The following is a 13,703-nucleotide window of genomic DNA, read 5'->3' as shown; positions in this document are numbered from 1 at the left end:
TATTACCAATGACAAGAGAGAATCTCGTACCCACATCACCAAACAATCTGCCCACAATTTTGCTGACTAACCATGAACCACAGTCTCTGGGTTCCAAAGTAGCTCCTGTCTATAGCACTTCTACAAAGCCTGCCAGGATACACTTTGGCCCTCCATGGAAAGTCACATGGGGATTTAAAAAAAGATGGAGGGGCGGTGCCACCCAAGCACAGCCCCATCTCAGTGACTGGCACCTCATCTCTGGTGTAGGTCTCAATGAATGGAGACACACATAGTTCTTTTCTCGTGGAGGACTGTTACCTTTGTTAGTTGCTGCCTCCATGGCCACAGGTAACTGCATAAGGTAGTCCACCCTCTCCGTGTAGCGGACCTTTCTGGTCTGACAGCATTGAATTCGCTCCTCCACCAAAAACCGGAAAACATCACTTGGGTTTTCTGAGCCAATTCGATTCCTCTGAAGGTCAGATAATACCAGGTTAGCAGGCGCATAGAAATGAAGCTATGAAAGAAAAATAGCTTATCTCTGATTCTGGCATCAAGGTCTTACTTTACCAAGTATTATCAGAGTATAATACCAGTATGGACCAGACTAAGACACTGGGATTTATATAGTGTCCCCAAATGAGTTGCATGGTACTATTACAGAGCCATTAACCATAGACGCCAGATAGATGGGTATGAGTGTAATTAAAGGAAGTCAGGATAAGAAGTTAATGAAATAAAAAGAGGAAAAAATATTGTCCTGGGAAAATCAAGGTATATTTGATACAATTTCAAATGCATTTGATGTAAACTATATGCAAATAAAGAAACCATGCTGTATTAGGATACTTAAGAATATGGTAATATTCTTCCAACAGATTAAGGGAAAACATTGCTCACAAACACAGAGAATGCATACATGGTTGGGAAATGACTGAAGGAAGGGTCAGCCGCCAAGATGTTAACAGCAGAAGTTGCTACTCTGGAAGTTGCTACTCTGGCAGCTCTGATTTTCTCCTCTGAGTTTTCTTCCTTTTCCATACAAGACACTTTCATACCCAGGCAGGGAGGCTGCTTGTTTGTTTTCTTTTGTTTTAAGGTGAATGAAAGGCTTTACTCAGGAATTCTTCATGGCTTCTGTGTGATTCAGCTCTGTTGCATTGGAAGTGGGATCACTTGAACCTGGGTATCAAATACCTGGAGAGGCTCTCAAGGGGCTCTGTCCAGAGACCAAACACTGTTGGGAGCTGATCTGGTGTGGTGTAATATGAATGCTAAATTTTGAACACCAAGATCTGGTTGCCTCCAAGACAAGTGAATTCTCACATAAACCAGCCTTTGCTGTGAAAACCTTGCTCTGTGAAAACCTTGCTCTCCAAATTAAAGCTCTTGGTTTAAAAAAAAAAAAAGTGGCTACAGCCAGTTACTTGGGAGAAGAGAGGTAGGCAGGGCTTTGGTTACTAAGATAGGGGTCACAGGTAGGGAGAGCAAAAGGAGGAAGAAGGGAGAGGAGAAAGAGAGGGAGAGAGCAGGAGGTCTCCATTAGACATGATGGACCAGGAGCACATGCCTGAGTGAAATGAAGCCTGAGTACAGACTGATGGAACAGAAATAACGTGGGTAAGACAGTACGTACTGAGGAGCACAGCTGGAAAAGTAGCCAGTCTAGCACTAGAAAGATCGATTGGGTAATTCCCCCCAGTAATTGTGTTAAAATTGAATAACTAAATCCAAGCCTCATTCTCTCATTTGGGAGCTAGATAGAAATAAATTTATTAATTTACATTTGATAACCAATATAACAGCATAAAACTAAACTTAAAAAGTTCCATGTGAAGACAATACAAGCACTCCCCAGGAAGACAGTAGTTTCCTAGCGCTGTATTTCATAGATGGCCCGGTCCAACATGGCTGGGACACAAGGCTGGGACAACAGTGAGTAGCAAGCTAACTCATGGATTCAGAACTGCACTACGGCTTCCCTCAGGTTTTCCTCAAAGCACTGGCCTGCTCAGGAGGGGTCAGGAGCCAATGAGGCAGGTCCTGGTTACAAGTGGAAGATCGAAATGCCTCTTGTCTGTAAGCAGAAAGACAGACAGGGGCCATGGCCATGCACAGCAGAACATCTGAGCTGAAATGTAGACTAAGAGACACACAGAAGATATGCAAAGCAATGGAACTTCTGATCATGTAAAAAATGTTTAAAAATCATGCTTTTATGCTAAAGAAAGACAGACACTGGGTATAAAACAGCATAGACATAATAAAGTCTCCAAAGAAGAGAAAAAGAGAAATAGATAAAAAACGTTTTCAAAGGTACATACATACTAAAATAAACAAACAAATAAATAAGCTGAACACAATCAAAAATTAAAAATTTAAAAATAAAATACATCTTCATATATATATTTACATATTAAAAGATAGAGAACATTGTCAATAGGGGCATTTTGACTCCATGTAAATTTGCTTTGACTATCAACATACAAATAATAATAATAATAATAATAATAATAGGTTCAGTAATAAATATAGTTCTATGTATCCTTTTTAGAAAGATCAAACGAAAGCTGATAAAGAAAGAACTGGTGAATCAGATCAACATATATATGTAATAAGTTCAGAATGTAAAACAGGAATTATGCTGAGAAGGAGATTTTGTATTTCTTCCAACGGGAAAAGAAAGCTGTCTCCCATCCAAATTGATAAAAATCAGATTTGACAGGGGAGACCTCCTGAAGATCTTGGCTAGAGACAAAAGGAAAGAGATCAAGAAGACCAAACAAGGCAGGTCACCACATTTGCGACCAGCTAAGACACAAATATCTGTGTGTAATCAATGAATAAACATTATTAGCTACGAAGTCCTCAGGACTAATCATGAAAATTTATATTGCAGTTTGGCTACAATCCAAACTAGTTTATGATAGAGACAGATACACTTCACCTGCTCAAAGATCAAAAAACTCTCCATTAACTGATCTATGCACCTTGCATGTTCCATATATATGTTAATACAGAGCTATTTATGCTGAGGGCCATGCAGGAGGAACAACAAACTGCTTTAGAACTCATGGAATGCTGCCCAGTGGTTAGCACATCCAAGTGAGTGAGCTTCGGTGAGGAATGGCCCAGAGAACTACGTGTCCTGAGGACTTCATACTGTTACAGAGTTCTGCTCTACTTGCTACCCTCTTGATCTAAGAACTGTATGGAAACTCTAAAGGGGAATTGAGCCCCTCACTGCACAGTATCTCTGGCACTCACAGTAATAATGCTTGGTCTCTTTCAGGCATTGCTGCTGGAGCAGATTAATGATTCAATCCCCACTCTAGGAAAGAACTTAGAGCCTGTAGATGGTCAGCTATGACCTTAGAAAGTATTTGGAATAATGAAATTGTTAGTGAAGTTAGGTTACGATGGTTTTGCTCCTGGCTCTGATGTAGAAATATCTTAGGGGAAGGCACACTCTGAATAGTAAGCTAGGGACTTGCTATGGTCAGAGAACAAGAACAATGGCAGCACTGGCTGACGTGACTCTCACTGAGGCTGGACTGGTGACAACTGATTACCTTCTACCGAGTTTTGCCCTCAGCTTCCTGATATCATTTAATAAGAATTGATGATAAATAGTCTTCATTCTGAGGATTTAAAGTAGATATGACTGATTTTTAAATAAAAATTTAGATTTGTAATTCTTTTAAGAGTCTTACAAAATTACTTTTAAAGATAAATAATAAAATAATTACTCCTTTCTTTGTAACCGCAATTTGCAGCCTGCCAGTAAGAGAAACTGACTGAGAAAACTACTTTGCTTGCTCACACCTTGTTAATCTATAACAAGTTGCTTAGTTACAAATGTACCTAGGACTTTGAAGATAATTTGTCTTTTTTACCTGTACTATAAAAATGTTATTTCTTATAAACTTTTGGGGAACATACTGTTTTTTCATAACTATCCACTAGAAGAAAACTAAAATGTAATCACATTGTAATTTTGCACTGCTTGAAAGATTTTGCTGGGATATATGAGCTGTGGGAGAAAGAATAAAGTGGTTGGACACTGTTCCTTCTATCCATCAACTGTACATTTATATGTGTATATGTCTACGTGTGAAATGCTTGCAGACTGCTTGCTGGGGCTTTGCTCCAGCTATTCACTGTGTCAATGTGTATATGTCTGTCTGTCTGCAGGTCTGTATGCATGTCTGTATGCACGGATGCATAAATGGATGTATGTATGCATGCATCTATGTATGTATTTATATGCATGAAGTTACTGAAGTCTGCCTTTTCCTTCCTTTACTCTGTATGTGTACATGTGAATTTCCTCACTTTCCTTTTCTTTCTTTCTGGCTCCAAGGAGTTAAAAGAGTTCAGAGCTTTTCCACTGGCTACAGGGAATGCCGACCCCAGTAAATTAAGTTGGTTTTTCCCCCACTCAGAGAAAAGTCTGCTGAATAATTTCTCTAATCACTGGCTGCCATAGGCAGCAGTCCCAGTCGATATCTGGACTGACCCCCAAGAGCAGCTGTAAGCACTGACCCCCACCGGCTGCCTACCTCGGTTTACCTCCTGGATGCCAAAGCTTTTCATTGGTATGTATACTACTTTTGAGAGCTTATATGTTCACAGATATAACAACCAGACAAACTGTTCTAACAGGATCCACCCTCAGGGATGCTGTGATCTGAGGCACACTGTTCCAGCATTCTGTTGTTTCCTTAAAAGACTAGCTTCCAGGACAACTTCACAGCAACTAGCTCAAATCGTCCAACATCACAGACTATTCCAGTCAGGACTTAATTTAAAGCTGCACTTTCCCAGCATACAGAGACTAGACAATAAATGCTACAGCTAGCTTTCTCAAGACTAACCATTATTCAAATTTGGAGCAGGGGGCCAAAAAGAAATACTTCACCCCAAATCAGCGGGAAGCAGTTTTAAGAGAGCAATGTCCCATTCACTTAAGGTAGGGTAGGTAGTTTTTGGTGTTCTATTGGGTGAAAGATGCTTTTCATTATAATAGGATTGGTTACAAGTTATTAAATGGTCTTGATCAGAGAGAAAAACAATGTATAGAAGGTTAGACTTGGGGATTTCTCTCCTTTTCTTTTCTCTATCCTTCTTTCCTTCTTATGTAGGGGGAAAGGGCTTGAAAAGAAAAATGTGAAATATAGGAATAATAGGAAAAAATGGGTAGATTATGAAATCTACTCTTCAACCAAATAACACTTTATAGTCAATAATCTTACATTGTTATATATCTCTATACAGTGATACATATTTAGATTACATTTTGTTACATTGTTATAGATCTTTGTATGCTGATATGTATTAAAATTATATTTTGATATTGATATATATCTTTGTATAATGATGCAAAGATTAAGGTTGGTTTTTGTAATAACATACTATATGCACTGTACCTAGATGATGACACTTACTAATGTAAAGTTCTAGTCCCTTTTAGAGCTACTATTACAAATTTTTAGGATACTTAAGAAATGTAAGTTAATAATCAGATACTCAAACCCATGATTATGTTAGATACTAGACTAGTTTATTAAAAAATATACTTCCTAGGTTGAACAGAGTAAATAGCTAAAAACAAACAAAGTTTGCCTACTCAGATATGCTAAGAATAGATACATGGTCTTCTAAAACATCAGAGACTTATTTACCATTTAAAGATGTTTTTAATAATTTAAGGCCTTTTTGACAATGAGACATGTCAGTTCCTGGCATTACCCCCATTCAACTTGAAAGAAGACATAAGCATAGAAGAACCTCCTCCATTTGGAGTTTGCTTCAAAGATAGCAAGCTACCACTGGAAACAACTGCCCTTGCTCCGACTGCAGACAAAATGCTGTCAGAAATGAGCAAACATGATGCAGGAAAGTCAACTGTTAAATTCTGCCAAGACAGGGTAAGCAGACCTTCATAATTCCTGCTCCACAGAAAAGTCTGTCCAATATTCTGGGACAGAAAGCTAAAGATAGATGCTGTAACATTTTATAGAAATTCTGGGGGATTTTTCAAGCAACCAACTTTCTCTGTCATTTCTATAGCTTTGGAAGCTGCTTGCCTGCACTTCCTGCACACTCAGGTAATATTTATTCCTTCTCAGGTCTCTGATGGGGTTGAAGACTAGATAGTTACAGTCTCACAATTAAGCTTAAGTTGTTTAGGACTTAAAAAGATATTTTTAGGTCTAAGAAAATGTTTTTAGGTTAGTAATACAAGTAAATGATAAAAAATGACTTAGGTACAAAACTCTAAACTCACCAAGATAGAGTAAATAATAAAATACTTTACCCAAAATTGCCAAAAACAGATGGACTGGACATTATAAATGTAACTCCTACCTAATAGTTTTCATAATTGTTTCATATTTATTACATGTCATTTATTACTATAAGAGAAAGAGTCTTTTCATTTAAACAAAAAGGAGGAAATGTTGGGGGTTGGTCTGGTGCTGTGTATAGAAATGCTAAATTTCTTTTTTTTTTTTTTTTTTTTTTTGGTTTGGTTTTTCTAGACAGGATTTCTCTGTGTAGCCCTGGCTGTCCTGGAACTCACTCTGTAGACCAGGCTAGCCTCGAACTCTCAAACTCAGAAATCCGCCTGCCTCTGCCTCCCAAGTGCTAGGATTAAAGGTGTGCGCCACCACTGCCCGGCTGAAATGCTAAATTTCAAACCCCAAGATCTGGTTGTACCCAGTCAGGCAAATTCTCACATACACCAACCTTTGTTGTGTAAACCTTGCTCCCCAATTTAAAGCTATTGGTTAAATAAAAGTGGCTACAACAAATTACCGGGTAGAAGAGGTAGTCAGGGCTTTAATTACTGGTATAGGGGTCACATGTAGGGACCACGAAGAGAGTGAAAGGAGGGGGAAAAAGGGAGAGGAGTAGGAGAAAGAGAGGGAGAGAACAGGAGGGCTCCCTTAGACATGATGGACCATGAGCACATGCCTGAGTGAAATGGACCCTGAGGTACAGACTGATGGAGCAGAAACAACCTGGTGAGACTCACATAGCAAGTACTAGGAAGTGCACCTGGGGAAGTAGCCAGTCTAGCACTAGAAACATAGATTACGGGTAATTCCCTCAGTAATAAATAAATCCTAGCTTCAGTCTCTTTCACCTGAAAGCTAGTCAGAGATAGAATTACATTTATTAATTTACAAAACACACCAATATAACACACACAGCATGAAAAACATACAATCCAGCAGCACCTGGAACTCAAATTTAAGTGGCTGCCACATCAAGTATGCATAGCAGAGATAGCCACCAAGAGGTCCAGTGAGTGACTGAGGTGAAGAGAGAAGGGGGCATTTGATCAAGCCATCACCACAGCAGCTTGGTACATTTCTGACCTCCTCAATGGATGTTCTCAAGACTTACCTCTACCAGATTGACCAAGTGCAAGAAAAACTCCTGGGCATCCTGCTGTCTGTTGGAGGAGAATTCTGGGTGGCTCTTGCTGACAAAGGCCTTGAACATGCGTGGAGAGATCCCATTCTGCTGAGGCTATGGTATAAAGACAAAATCACCTTACATATGTGAAAACCTGCTATCATTATTCTGCTAAAGGGACATCGCAAGAAAATGACTCCTGCTGACATACTGCTATATTCGCAGATCAGAGCCTCACTCGGCCCTCATCAGAGAAGCTTCTTGCCACGGCTGCTGATTAACCATCTGGACCATCATATGGAGACCCAAAACTGGACAGTGACAGAGAGTAAGGGATTTTATAAAGCACCTAGTCCTAAATGGTAAGTCTTTGTCAAACTCTTCCCTTCAAGGATTAGGGGTCTAAGTCTTTGTCAAACTCTTCCCTTCAAGGATTAGGGCTCTATGCAGAAGAGGAGGCAGAAACATTGTAAGCACCAGAAGTGCTGAACAACTCCAAGGAAACAGAGTCTTCCAGACACAGCATGACTGATGCACATATGAACTCACAGAGACTGTGACAGCATTCCCAGAACCTACAGAGGCTCAGCCTAGGTAAAATCCCAGCACTGAAAGGGGGAAGTGGATGCACAATGCCTGCCTCTAACACAGAACCTGTCTGCAGTGATACCTGCTGATAATGGAGTATCAACAACACTCCAGAGCAGGCCCTATGGAGAGTACCATAGGGAGTAGTCAGAAACACAAAATAAACTCCAGATTTTGTTTTGTTTTAAAATTTTGTCTTACTGGAGTTTTTGTTTGTTTGACTTTTAGTTTTTGTTTTCTTTTTAGAGAAAGAAGTTGAGTAGGTAAAAATCTGAGAGGAGTTAAAGGAGGGGAAAAATATGATTGAAATATAGTGTATGAAGTAAGAAAATAAAAACACTAAATTCAAAAAATCAGTAGCCAGCCCCTCCCCCCATGTACATTTGAAGCCTGAATGGCAAGTTGGTTTGGTCTACCTGTGAATTCTACTTTTCCAATGAGAAAAAAAGTAACCATGACAAAAAGCAGCCTCTACGGGGTACTTAGCACATCTCAGACACTGCTCTATAAGCTTTGTGAGAGCATGGTTGGCTCAGTCAGTAAAGTGTTCATCTAGCCTGTATCAAGCCTGGGACTTCATCCCCAGCACCACAGAAAGCAGGCGTGGTGGCATACATCTGTAATCCCAGCACTCAGGAGGAAGAGGCAAAAGTTCAGATCAGAAGTTCAATGGTACTCTTAGCTGCATAACAAGTTCAGGACTATCCTGGGATCCATGAGACTGTCTAAAAATATATAGACACATATGTATACATATATGTGTGTGGATGGATATAGAGAGGGACACATACATATTGAAACCTTCATACCAAAACTTTACATAAAAACCAATTAGGACTCCTGATATGGACCCAGAGGTAAGGATGGTGGGTGGCCAAGGCTCCACTTTGTAAACAGGCATGAAGCCCACTGTCTTGGTTGTAAGCTACCTCTTAATGACTCACTTTGTAAAATGGTGACCCAGAGTCTCCAAAATAGAAATCACCAAGGGAAACTGTGGTATGACTAGCGAACTGTATTTACTTTCTCCATCAGTAAGTAAAAATGAGACCAACTAAAATTAGAGAGAGGACCACAGTACTCAGACTCTCTCCCAGATTCTCATGCATGACTTTGCAACAACATACAGGCATACAGCCAGGCTGTCCACTCACTACCCCAGAGCCTGGTGTTTTAATTAATAAGGAGGAAGAGAGCTAGCTGAAGGCTTCCAGCACATCGGAGCAATGGTTGGCGATATTTCTGGCCACACATACATCTCAACCTGTCCCTAACACAAGATTACAAGAAAGTTGCTTGTCAGTTTCAGTACTGTAGAGTAATTGCAGAAAGGAGTGCTAGCATTATCGTGACTGAGATGGTGGAAATGGATCAGTGCTCAGTGTGAAGGCAGCATGGATGCACCAGTGCCATGGATGGAAAGTTCTACTGGCAGCCTCTTCTCCAGCAGCTACACCTCAGGCCCAACTGTGAGAGTGCTAACGCTGTATCCTCGGCAGCCTTTTCTCCTCCTCCTATCTGATGTAAAACAACCAGCCTGAAGCTGGTTAATTATAGCTATGGAATAGCATGGTGGAGGAAAACAACCTGGAAAGACACTGTGGCTATGGTTTGATTCACTTAGAAACACCACTGTCATGTATCTATGTGCAATGAAATGTGCTTTTTCTTGATTTAAAAAAAAAAAAAAACCAAGAATGTTACATTTGCTCAACGAAGTAAATATAAATTAAAGCAAAGCTCCATGCTTAAAGCTAAAATCCTACCACCTCTCAGTGCAGCAGGATACCGGTTACCTCAGGTGATGTTAAACCCACAGTGGTGCCAAAATGATTTAATTTGGGAACCAGCTAAGCTGTCCAGGACACTGTTTCTCAGAATACACAACTTCAATACTTCAAACATGCTATTTGCATAAGAAAAAGATTCGAAAGCACTTGTCTCTACCAAGCAAGGCAGAGGCTGCCCCCAAAAAACCTACCCAAGGCCCAGCATAACCTGAACAATGTCTCAGAACAATGAGATCAAAACACATTTTTTAAAAAATCAATCATCGTTCCTTCAAAGTTTCATAGAAGCTAAAGAACGAAGCCTGGGTGATCCACCCTGTACCCAAACACACCTTCCACTGGGTCTGCAGTAAAGATCCCCTCATGGTCTGATGGATTTATAGCCTTTCTATTGCAATGCTGGGTAACAAGGCACTCAGAGAAGGTGTGTTCTCCCTATCCACTCCTTGACTCTCTTGGGCTCTCTAACAAAGCATCTGTTTCCCTCCCTCCCTTCTTCCTAACCTGCTTCCTTTCCCCATCCAGATACCTATGTGGATACACTCCCTTCATCCTCCTTCTCTCCTTTGCCCACCCCCACCAGCAGCTGTCTCCATATGACCAAGCAGGAGCTCACTTCTCATCCTGCTCTTAAATTACCATAGTAGTTAAGGACAGCTGACCTAACGGAAGGGGGTGGGCACAGAGGTCACAAACTGGAGACCCAGCATGCGACAGGCCTGGGCACTAAGTGAACAAGTGAACTCAGGTATTATGAACAGCAGATGGGAATGTGGGTCTGGGTTTCACTCAAGATATGTGTGGCCATAAACGCAAGGCATGCTGTATCCAGCTACACAGACTGCACTGCACATTGTCATAGGGCACCAATCAAAAAAGAGCAGGCTGCAAGCAGTTCCCTCTGGAGCTGTGTAACAGAAGTGCAGGGAGAAAATAGCAGACCAGGATGTACATGGAGATCCATCAAGCCCAACTTTCAGTCTATCAATTAGTAAATAGCTAACTAACCTTCCCTGGTTGAGCATGCTGGGAAACAACTCATAACTTTCCAACAGCAAGAAGTTAACAGAAATTGTTAATCCTCAGCTCTAGGGAGGGGCTGAGAAAGCCATGTGCTGTGGTTTAACAAAAGAGAACCTGTAGCAAGCATTCTGAAAGGTGAACAAGGAGAATCAAGAGTTCAGAGTGGGCCTGTAAAGATCAGGAAGCTCAGGAAACTTACAAGACTCAGGAAGGTTCAACACTTAAAAGACGATGTTCTGGAGTGTGGGGGGGGGGGGGTAGGTGGGGGTTACATCCACAGAGAAGAAGGAGGAGGGGTAAGGGGATGGGGGGTTCCCGGGTGGGTGGGGGATGGGGTAAGGGGATAACATATGAAATGTAAATAAAATATCCAATAAAAAAAAAAAGACGATGTTCTATAAGCAATGAATAATTCTGAGGAAGAGGAAGCTCTTCAATAGAGCTGTCAGCAAATTGGACAGACAACTATAGGGATGCTGCTTGCCTGAGTCATTGCCCTTGCTGGGGTGGGCTGGCTTTGAGGCATCCACACTCCTCTCATCCTGATTCCTCTAAATACTCTCCAAGAAACCCATTGGTTCACGAAAGTAAACTTGGATAGATCCTTACTCTCGTCTGTTATGGGTACCCCACCTGTCCATATCTCTGCAGGAAAAGTTATACAACACTGGCCTACAGGATGAGAGTCTTTCTAGACGGAAGAAAGTGGCTAGAGAGGGAGTGGTAAGGAAGAAATGGAGAGAGGGAAGGAGGAAGACAGGAGACCTAGGAAAATATCTGGAACTTAAGATTAAAAAAAAAAACACAAGCTAGGCAGTGGTAGTGCACACCTTTACACCTAGCACTTGGGAGGCAAAGGCAAGTGAATCTACTTGAGTCTGAGGCCAGCCTGGTCTACAGACTGAGTTCCAGGACAGCCAGGGCTACATAGAGAAACCCTGACTCAGGGAAAACAAAACAAAATAACAAAAAAATAAATGAAAAACAAAAAAACTAACAAAAACAAGCCCTGACTGGTATGGGGGAGGTGGTTAGTTTTTAAGCTTCGTGCTTCCAGTCCCACTTCTGCCTAAGAAAATCATGAATGAAGGCACACATATGGCCCCTGTTAACCCCAGACAGTGGGAACTCTGACGCTGCCCTTTCCTTACCAGTGTTTGTAAGAACTCAGGGACAAGGCTCACTCACAGTATCCTGACAGCTCACTGAATTTACAACAGCTCTTTGCCAACCGGTGGAATCCCACATCACTAAGCAAAGTCAACCTGGCACTCGGGGACACATACCTTGTGTTCCTCCTTCATCACCTGTTCAATGAGCTCGGATTTCACAGGAGGCTTCGAGTACTGGCCAGAGAGGAGGCCATGTCCCAACTTAGTCCTAGCCAGGAGAGAGACAAACAATAAAGAGGCCGCTGCTGTTTCCCACAGAGATGTGAAGATGACCCATGACTTCTTGTAGCGGGGCTGCTCTCTATCCGGATTCCTCACAAACAGCTTGATATTCTGACTCCACTTTCAAAGTTTCCTCAGTACTTTATAACTTTATTAATCTCTTCTTATAAAGGTAACACACACCCATTCTAGAACACTTAAAAATACAGAAAATAAAGAAAAAAAAAGAATTGCCTTCAACTCAGCAGTAACCAATGCAAACACTCAATCGGAAACTTAAAACACAGCACTGGGCACTTACATCTGTGTGTTGAAGTCCTGCGTTGGATCTAACGGCGAGTAGTCAAATATCCTTGGGAGGTTTCCTACATACCTAGGAGACAACAGCATGATCACCACATAGAAATGGGACAACAGAAGCAAGCTGTCACTCTATGGCCACCCAGCTGAGGAAAGGCTTTCCTGAGTTCCTCCCTCAGAGCAGACTCATGAGCCATCCCCAAATCCAAAAGCTTCCATCGATGGGTTTTACCTTCCTTAGAGCAGTACCCTTCAGATGTGCCAGTCTCCTCACCTGAGACACAAGCTTAGGATTTTGAATTCTGCCAACAGTTCCCTACAATCATTCTGACATATCAGAAACCATGTGGTCACAGTCAGTGCTTCAAAAACAAACCACATTCAGCAGACGGGGTGGTTAAGGCAAGAGGGTTGCAAGTTCAAGGCCAGCCTTCTTGTGCTACAGAGTAAGACCTGGTCCCGTGCAAAATAGGTAAGGTTATTGACAGCTTTCATCTTCACCCAAAGTGATGAGCATATCCTTAACTCTGCCTAGCTCAGCTGCAGACTTCCTTCTCTGTCTTTGTAGTCTTTGTCTTGCCTGTGAATTCTGCTCTATCACTTTATTGAAAGTCTGCATGCTCAATAACAAACCACTATGGCCTAACATCAATAATAATCTGACTGGAATTTGTCCAGAAAGTTGTATCCTTATGTTTCCTCACAATGATGCTCCTTCCTAAGCCTGACCATGCTCTTTGTTAGACTCCTCTACTTGGCCTTGTTGGAGTCATGCCCAAGTCCTTCACCATGGCCCATCTTGAATAGAGATCTGCTATATTATCTTAGCAAATATTTATGTAACATTTTCCTTTACTGTTGGGAATCTTGCCGACAATTTTGAAATGAAGGTATCAGCAATGACACCTACCCTTTCTTGAGGTAAGCCTTTCTTGAGAAAAGGCTTCCTGTTTGGCTGAGGAATTCATCACTGCATCCCTATGAGCAAGGGGTTGACACTGCCATTATCGCATGAGAGAAATAAGAACTTGGGGTATCATTTTCCTAGGTAGCATCCAAGTCACCCACAAGTAAGTGATGAAGCCCAAGATCACACACACACACACACACACACACACACACACACATATACACACACATACACACACACACACACAAACACACACACACATATACACACACATACACACACACACACACA

The 13,703-nt window shown here is 41.4% G+C and overlaps 1 protein-coding gene across 1 annotated transcript in view; it reads right to left on the bottom strand.

The window, feature by feature from the left end:
- Usp13 (ubiquitin specific peptidase 13) overlaps window positions 1–13,703 on the bottom strand; it is a 106,727-nt gene that overhangs the window by 33,853 nt on the left and 59,171 nt on the right. The window contains exons 9-12 of the mRNA XM_028763958.1: window positions 12,504–12,575; window positions 12,095–12,188; window positions 7,396–7,521; window positions 301–454 (exon numbers count right to left, since the gene is read on the bottom strand). Coding sequence (XP_028619791.1) covers window positions 301–454; window positions 7,396–7,521; window positions 12,095–12,188; window positions 12,504–12,575 — 446 coding nt within the window. The remainder of the gene's footprint in view (window positions 1–300; window positions 455–7,395; window positions 7,522–12,094; window positions 12,189–12,503; window positions 12,576–13,703) is intronic.

The sequence above is a fragment of the Grammomys surdaster genome, unplaced genomic scaffold (assembly GCF_004785775.1).
Source record: "Grammomys surdaster isolate TR1022 unplaced genomic scaffold, NIH_TR_1.0 62, whole genome shotgun sequence".
NCBI classification, from domain to species: domain Eukaryota; kingdom Metazoa; phylum Chordata; class Mammalia; order Rodentia; family Muridae; genus Grammomys; species Grammomys surdaster.
Note: the sequence above shows the minus strand (reverse complement) of the source record. Positions and strands in the feature narration are given on the sequence as shown.